At 43.3% G+C, this 8,972-nt stretch overlaps 1 protein-coding gene across 2 annotated transcripts in view; it reads left to right on the forward strand.

Annotated features, from left to right (window-relative positions):
* AFG2B (AAA ATPase AFG2B) overlaps nucleotides 1–8,972 on the forward strand; it is a 16,607-nt gene continuing 7,635 nt past the window's right edge. Inside the window, exons 1-3 of one of the 2 annotated variants that reach the window (XM_007467021.1) lie at nucleotides 1–1,205; nucleotides 2,207–2,392; nucleotides 7,849–8,007. In XM_007467021.1, the coding sequence (XP_007467083.1) occupies nucleotides 111–1,205; nucleotides 2,207–2,392; nucleotides 7,849–8,007 (1,440 nt within the window). In that variant the 5' untranslated portion in view covers nucleotides 1–110. The remainder of the gene's footprint in view (nucleotides 1,206–2,206; nucleotides 2,393–7,848; nucleotides 8,008–8,972) is intronic. The other variant, XM_007467020.1, reaches the window with a different exon arrangement.

The following is an 8,972-nucleotide window of genomic DNA, read 5'->3' on the forward strand; positions in this document are numbered from 1 at the left end:
CTGGCGCATGCGCATCACGTGCTTCCGGCAGAGGAGCTCTGTGTACTGGTCTTTCTGGCCCGGGTGGAATTCTTACCCCACTTTCCTGGGCCTTGTATCTTCCGTGAGTAATGGCTCCGGACTCAGGTTCCTTTCCAGAAGGGCCACTCTTAAAGCTGCTACCCGTAGACGCTAGGGACCGGGGCACCCAGCGCTGTCGCCTGGGCCCGGCGGCCCTCCGCGCCTTAGGCGCGCACCTGGGCTCGGCGGTGGAGATCTCGCTGCCTGACGGCGGCTCCTGCCTCTGCACCGCCTGGCCGCGGCGGGATGGAGCGGACGGCTTTGTGCAACTGGATCCGCAGTGCGCGAGCCCGGGGGCGGCAGTGGGGGCGCCGGGGTCCCGGGGGAGTCTGAACCTGAGCCGACTCCGGTTAGTGCCCTGCCCGCCCCTTCGGCTCCTCGCCGTGTGGCCGGTGTTGCGGGAGCTGGCGGGCGTGTCTGGTGCCCCAAATCCAGCCGCGGTGCTGGAGGCGGCGCAGGAGCTGCTGAGGAACCGTCCGGTCTCTCTGGGCCACGTGGTGGCCGCTCCTCCGGGCGCTCCCGGCCCGGTGGCCGCCCTGCACATCGTCAGCGGGGCACCCAACCCGAATCCGGCCGGGCTGGTCACCCCTCGCACCCACATCAGTCTGAGCGGGCTACCTCCGTCGGAAGAGGAGCCGCAGCCCGAGGTGCCCCTGGGGGGCCTTTCCGAGGCGGCCGACTCGCTGCGGGAGCTCCTCGACTTGCCGCTCAGCTACCCCCGCGCCTTGGCCTCGCTGGGGCTAGAAGTGCCACGCGGGGTGCTCCTGGCTGGTCCCCCCGGAGTGGGCAAGACCCAGCTAGTGCGGGCCGTGGCCCGAAAGGCGGGCGCGGAGCTGCTGGCCGTGAGTGCCCCCACGCTGCAGGGCTCCCGGCCCGGGGAGACGGAGGAGAACGTGCGGCGGGTCTTCCAGCGCGCCCAGGAGCTGGCCAGCCGCAGGCCCACCCTTCTCTTCCTGGACGAGGTGGACGCCCTGTGTCCCCGGCGGGGCGGCCCACACCGAGCCCCTGAGAGCCGCGTGGTGGCCCAGGTGTTGACGCTGCTAGACGGCATCAGTGGGGGCCGGGAGGTGGTGGTTGTGGGATCCACCAACCGGCCGGACGCGCTAGACCCAGCGCTGCGCAGACCTGGGAGATTCGACCGAGAGGTAAATAGGCTCAGCCAGCTAGCTCATTGCCCCCTGGAACCCCGGCCTCTTCTGGCCCTGGTTGGCTGCCCCGAGGCGTTTGCCACTTAGGTTTGGAAGTCAGTGAAGCTGGAGTGGGGCTCTGTAAAGCAGAGAACCCATTCTCTGGTCCACAAATGATCTGCGAGCCAGGACCCTTTCCCCCTCCAGAGTCAAATTGTTCTGAGAAGCAAGGGGGCCGTTAGGGATGAGTTGTGCAGGTCCTGAGAATGAGGAGTACTATAATCAGTAGTGTTAGTTTTTAAGGGAACTAGGACTGCTACAAGCATATTAAACTCTTAGGGATCTGGAAGGAGAATTTAAAGTGGGATAGCCTCAAGAAACAAATGTATTGAAATAAGGGGGAAGGCAGGGAAGGACTAAATCAGAGCAGACATTTAACTCTTCTAGATTTATTCATTCCTTGTTCGAACACCAGCCTCCTATCCCACAATTGCTCCCTGAGTTGCCAGGAAGGTTGAATATTCAAAACTGCCCTATTTTATAAACTTCAGTCCTAAATTGATTCTTGATTTCTACTAAATAGTTTGAATAGTGATTATTTAAATGATGTTTGAACTTTGTGGTAGGTTTCTAAAGGGACAGGTGATAATTGCCCACTTTAGCATAATCTGTTTAGAACTTGAGTGGATTTCTTCCTCACACCATGTAGTACCTGTCCTGAATAAGCTCATAAGAGCAGGGACATAGACTATCTAGTTTACTGGCTCCTAGAATGTGGTAGGTTCTCAAAAATAACAAAAACTTATTAAATGACATATGTAATTTTAACTGTGCAACTTTCTAGCCAGTGTTACTCCTCTGGAAGATAAGGATTTTCATGTATTCAGAATCTAAGGTATGCTTAAGAGTACACAGTAATAGTTCCAAATTTGTTCGCTAAATTATTATACATGTTTGTGAGGATTAAAAAAAATAATATTTTAAGCTGTAAACTTTTTCTTTCCTTGCTTTGCACATAGATTATCATTGGGACTCCCACACTTAGACAAAGAAAGGCGATTCTACAAGTGATTACCTCAAAGATGCCCATCTCCAGTCAAGTCGATTTGAGCCTCCTTGCAGAAATGACGGTTGGCTATGTTGGTGCAGACCTGACCGCACTCTGTAGGGAGGCTGCCATGCACTCTCTGCTTCATAGTGAGAAGGTAAGAAGGATTGATTTATGACCTTCTATGTGAACCCTTTTATTAACGTAACAAGTTAATTTGGAGATTAAAAAAAGTGGTAAGTACATTTTCTTCAAACTTTTGATACCTTCGACAGCTGTTTCTTACATATTTTTTTTTTAATAAATTTATTTATTTATTTATTTTTGGCTGTGTTGGGTCTTTGTTGCTGCGCACGAGCTTTCTCTTCGTTGCGGTGCGTGGAGTTCTCACTGTGGTGGCTTCTCTTGTTTCAGAGCATGGGCTCCAGGCGTGCAGGCTTCAGTAGTTGTGGCTCACGGGCTCAGTAGTTGTGGCATGCAGACTCAGTAGTTGTGGCACACGGGCTTAGTTGCTCCGCAGCATGTGGGATCTTCCCAGACCAGGGCTCACACCTGTGTCCCCTGCATTGGCAGGCACATTCTTAACCACTGCACCACCAGGGAAGTCCTCTTACATATATTTTTACAACTGAACTCCATAGAAATAGTATATGACTGAAAGTAGGGACAGAGAGCTGAGTTCTTCAGGTTTGCCCAGAGCGTTTTCCCCCACTCCCATAGTAACTCTTTAGTGCTGAAGCCCAGAGCAGTCAGGAAAAAGACAGTGTGGCCCCAGAAGAAGTAAACCTATATCTTTGTTGTTGTTGTTGTTTTTTCGCGGTACGCGGGCCTCTCACTGTTGTGGCCTCTCCCGTTGCGGAGCCCAGGCTCCGGACGCGCAGGCCCAGCGGCCATGGCTCATGGGCGCAGCCGCTCCGCGGCATGTGGGATCCTCCTGGACCGGGGCACGAACCCGTGTCCCCTGCATCGGCAGGCGGACTCTCAACCACTGCGCCACCAGGGAAGCCCTATATCTTTTTAATTTTTGTTTTATTTTGAATCTATTTCAGACTTAGAGAAAATTTGCAAAAATAGTACAAAGAATTTTTGTATATCCTTCACACAGATTCGTCAAATGTAACATTTTATCACTTTTGCTTTATCATACTCTCTTCATGTGTATGAATGTTTATGTGTGTGTGTGTATATATATATATATATATATATATACTCATACTCTCAAATGCAGCCATGATGCCCCTTTAGCATTGAAAATTTAAGTGTATATTTCCTAAAAGCAAGGACTTTAAAACCACAGTACAATTATCAAGATGAGGAGATTAACACTGACATGATACTTCTACCTAATCTATATAGACCTTAACCAAATCTCACCATTTGTCCCACTAATCTCCTTTGTAGCAAAAATTTTAAAAGGAAAAAAAAAAATATTTTTTAATCCAGGATTACACCTTGCATTTAGCTGTCATGGCTGCTTAATCTTTAATCTAGAAGCATTCTTCAGTCTTTCTTTTACAACTTTAATTTTTTAAAAGTACAGTTCAGTTATTCTATGGAATATTCCTAAGTTTGGGTTTGACTGACGTTTTCTCATGATTTGATTCAGGTTTTGCATTTTTGGCAGAAATATCACAGAAATAATACTGTGTTCTTCTCATTGCATCTATTAGGTAGCAAATGATGTATCTTTGTCCTGTTACTGGTGAAATTAACTTTGATTTCTTGGATAAGGTGGTATCTCTGAGATTTCTCCATTGTCAAGATACTATTTTTCCCTTTGTTGTTAATAAGCATCTTGAAGGCAAAATAAGCTTTTCTAACTCAGGAGACGATTAGGTGCTTAGAATTTTATTTAAATTCATCTTTGACATTCAAATCCTTAATTCATGACTGCTTTCCTTAAAAATAGTTAGGATATTATCTTAAATATAGTAGTTTTCAACACTATAGATTGGAAAATCTGTTCACTTTTATGTAATGTCAACCTGAATCCCTAAACCCCTTCAGAAAAAAATTATTTTCAGCATTCTGAGGATTCTCTTGTAACCTTAAAATTGTTCTTTGACCTTATGATTTTTTAAAACCTAATTCTGAGTTTGTTTAAGCTATAAAAGGATGATTTATCATCCTAAATTTTGAAAACCTTTTTACCTAGGTCATTTATGTCCTTCCTCATTTTCTTTTCCTTCATTTTTACTGTTACACCAAAGGTGGGGAAGGAGTTATGTGAACTTGTAAGTCCTCATCTTTTCAGTTTAGAACCAAAGCTGCTTGAAGATTTAATGACAAGTCCCGTGTGTGAAGATCTGAGGATATATGCCTCTTGAGGGGAGGACAAGAATACCACGGTGTGGGAAAGGAGGTTTACATTTAGAATTCCCTCTGCTTTGAAGTTCCAGGTTTGACCTTAAGCACGTTGGCTTAGGTGGACCGTCCAGCTGCAGCCGTCCTAGGGTGGAGCCCACTGCTACTTCAGGAGGGGCCTGTGCAGGCATAGTTACCACAGGTGATGGCTCAGTTCATAAACAACCAGGGGAAGTGAAAGAAAGAAAGGCAAAAAGGAAGAAGGGACAGAGGCTTCTGGGAAGGTACTGGCTCCATCTTTTTCTTCTTTCCCTCCCCAGGCAGCTGAGGGGCTGCTGCTGCCTCTATCTGTGCCAGGGCAGACAAGGGCACATCACAGTTTGTTCATCTTTTTGTCAAGTATGCCTATTAAAGGGTTAGAAAGACAGTTTAACACACTCACATATACACATAGAGGGGAAAGGATTTTTATCTGCCTGAAAGGATAATGAAAATCAAGTGAATAGTGTATACACAAGTAATCTGCAAGTGTAAATGGGATTTTCAAATGTCAGTTGGTGTTACCTAAAAATTAATTAGTATTCAGTTACCCAATATCTAATACTCCTAGCTAGTTAAAAAAAAAAAAAGGGCTATTTCAAAAAACTAATAACGTTATTTGTGAGAAATTAAACAAGATAAAAATTATAAAGAAAGTAAAAATTGTCTGAAATCTCACCTCCCAGAGATTATAATTATTGACATTTTTTAGGAACACTGTTCAGAAAAGCTCCACGTATACATATTCACTTATTTAATCTTTCATAAATGGGATAAAATAGTTTGTTATTGAAAATGGGAATTTTGGAATAGCTGAATGTTCAGAATTTGATGTAAGAGGGCAAATACTTAAATATAATACAGATATTACAAATAGAAATATAAATTTTTAATAGCCAGAAAGGAAATGATTTACTGATTTGACCATTTTAGAATGGCAAAACAATACTATTAAAAAAAAAAGAAAGATGACAAGTTCAAAAGCAAAACAAACAAACAAACGATACTATAAGCAAAGGCAAGACATAAGACAGACTGGGAAAAATACTTTCAGCCCATGACAAAAGCCCAATTTCCTTGGTGTAGAAAGAACTCTCACAAAGCAATAAGAAAAGACCAACAATCCAAGAGAAAATGGGTAGTAAGATATGAACTGGTAGTTGACAGTAAAAGGATTACAAATGGCTTATACACATGAAAAATCCTCAACTTTCTTTAAAAATTAATCTTTTGGTTCTTTTTCTTTTTTAAAAACTTACTATTTTGAAATAATGAAAACTTCAGGGAGAGTTCTGAGATAGAGAACTCCATCCAAATTCATCAGTTTTTAACATTTTGCCAAATTAGCTTTATCATTCTCTCTTTTCTCTTCCTCTCTCTGTACAGTTGACCTTTGAACAACACAGGTTTGAACTGCACCAGTCCACTTATACATGGATATTTTTCAGTAGTAAATACTATAAGTACTGCACGGTCTGGGGTTGGTTGAATCCACACAGATGTGGGGAATGGCAGATATGGGGGGGCCACGTCTACTTAAACGAGGATTAACTCCCGTGTTGTTCAAGGGTCAACTGCCTAGGTACACATATTGTTTTTTTCTGAATCATTTGAGAAGGGGTTGCATGCATCTTAACACATTATCCCTTAATATTTTAATGTCCATTTCCTATGAAAAAGTATGTATAATCTCATTATATTCAGGAAATTTAACATTGATCAAAATGTTGTCAGATTTATAGTTCCTATTCTAATTTTGATATCTTTTTTTGTAGCACTCTTTTCCTCCAGTACAGGATCTAGTCCAGGATAATGTATTGTGTTTAGTTTTTTGTTTCTTTTTATCTTGAACGCTTCCTTAGCACTTTTTTGGTGTGTGTGCGACATTTGACATTGACATTTTTCAAGGATGCAGGTCAGTGATTTTATAGAACTTCTGTCAGTTTGGGTTTGTCTGTTTCTTCATAGTCAGATTCAGGTTATACATGTCCATTGGGGATACTACATAAGTGATAGTGTCCTTCTTATGATGTCACATGTGAAGGCACAATACGTTCACCTGCCCCTCATTGGTGATGTCCCTAATGGTGACTGATATGATCAATCAGTCAAGGTTTTGTCCAGTTTATTTACTGTATAGCTGCTATTTTTCCCTTTGCAACTAATAAGAAATCTGTGAGGAAACGCTCTGAGACAATGCAGACATACTGTTCCTCATCAAACTTGCCCTCCCCTAGATTAGCATCCATTGATTCTTGCCCTAAACAGTCTTTACTGTGATGGTTGCAAAGTTGATTTTCTAATTCCGTTATTTCCTCTACCTCACTCTTGATTAAAGAAATTTAATTAACACAATAGTGAGCACCATTTCCTCTCTCATACTGGCAGAAATTTAAGGTTTGGTAATGTCCATTGTTGGAGAGGTGTGGGGAGAACAGCTTCATATATTGGTGCAGCTTTGAGGACAGTTTAGTAGTAGCTGTGAAAATTGTAAGTGTACATACTCTTAAGCACAATAATTCTACTTTGAGGAAATTATTATATAAAATACTTGAGCATGTGCACAAGGACTTTCAGTTGCTGCTTTGTTTTTAATAACAAAAGACTGGAAACAACCTACGTTCAACAGAAGGATGTCGTTAAAATACTCATACAATATGCAGTTGTCAAAAAGAATGAGATAGAGCTGTATTAGTTGACACGAAAAGATTTCTAAGATAAATGAAAAAGTACAAATTGATATGTATGGCATGGTCACATTTGTGTATCTTTTTGAAAGCATATACATATGTCATAAAACATACTGGAAGAATACACAGGAAACTGTTGACATTCTCTGGGGATGAATATTGGTGGAGTTGAGGGGGAGACATTTAATTTTTTTATACCATGTATTACAAATTTCTTTATAGTGATAACGAAATAGATGTATAAATTCAAAAGAGGATTTACAATTAAAAAGTAATTGTGGGGTTTCCCTGGTGGTGCAGTGGTTGAGAGTCCGCCTGCCGATGCAGGGGCCGCGGGTTCGTGCCCCGGTCCGGGAAGACCCCACATGCCGCGGAACGGCTGGGCCCGTGAGCCATGGCCGCTGAGCCTGCGCGTCCAGAGCCTGTGCTCCGCAACGGGAGAGGCCACAACAGTGAGAGGCCCGCGTACCGCGCAAATTAAAAAAAAAAAAAAAAAAAAAAAGTAATTGTGTTTGTGTACCACAAAAAAGGCCCACCTGATTTTTGGTTTGATTTTGCTTTTTGGGGTGGATTTCTTCAGAACCAGGACAATCCAATGATTGATGAAACAGACTTCCTTGAAGCTTTTAAAAAGATCCAGCCCTCATCATTTCGAAGTGTCATTGGACTTATGGACATCAAGCCTGTTGGCTGGGAGCAGATTGGTGGCCTTGAAGATGTAAAACTGAAGTTAAAACAGGTGAGATAGAGAATCTGCTTAAGCCAGTAGAATATGACAGTCTAAGTGTAATGCTTTATGGTGAAAACAAGCTGCACCAAAACTTCTTGCCGTCATCACTAATGCGATCCTAACATCTAGATCTAATGGTCGATTTTCAATCCTTGTTTAACCAGACTCTATAGGCATCAAATATTATTTTTCATACTTTCCTGCCTCACCCTCTTTTTGTTTGCTTTTTGCTCTAAAGAGTTTATAATTTAGACCGGGGTCAGTAAACTCTTTTCTGTAGGGGGCCAGAGAGTAAATATTTTAGGCTTTGTGGTCTCTGTTGCAACCACTCAACCCTGCCATTGTAGCACGAAAACAGTCGTAGACAGTATGTAATGAGTATCTGTGTTGTGATGGAACTTTATTTATGGACACTGAAGTCATATAATTTTCACGTCACAAAATAGTATTCTTTTGAATTTTTTTTTTAAATTTTATTTATTTATTTTTGGCTGTGTTGGGTCTTCGTTTCTGTGCGAGGGCTTTCTCTAGTTGCGGCGAGTGGGGGCCACTCTTCGTTGCGGTGCACGGGCCTCTTACTGTCGCGGCCTCTCTTGTTGCAGAGCGCAGGCTCAGTAGTTGTGGCTCACGGGCCCAGTTGCTCTGTGGCATGTGGGATCTTCCCAGACCAGGGCTCGAACCCGTGTCCCCTGCATCGGCAGGCAGATTCTCCACCACTGCGCCACCAGGGAAGCCCTGAATTATTTATTTATTTATTTTTTGAGCATTTGGAAATGTAAAAATGATTATTAGTTCATGGGCTATACAAATACAGATTCTTTGTTCATAGGCCTGAGTTTGCCCTGGGACTGGTAAAAACACAAAATTATAATAAACAGTCAGTATGGCCTGGGTGGCTACTTGATACTGGTTCTCACAGTGGCTGTTGAGGGACACAGCTCCTCAGCCCTTCTTACCTGCATTGCAGGTTCAGC

This window comes from Lipotes vexillifer, unplaced genomic scaffold (genome assembly GCF_000442215.2).
Source record: "Lipotes vexillifer unplaced genomic scaffold, Lipotes_vexillifer_v1.1 scaffold1010, whole genome shotgun sequence".
NCBI classification, from domain to species: Eukaryota; Metazoa; Chordata; class Mammalia; order Artiodactyla; family Lipotidae; genus Lipotes; species Lipotes vexillifer.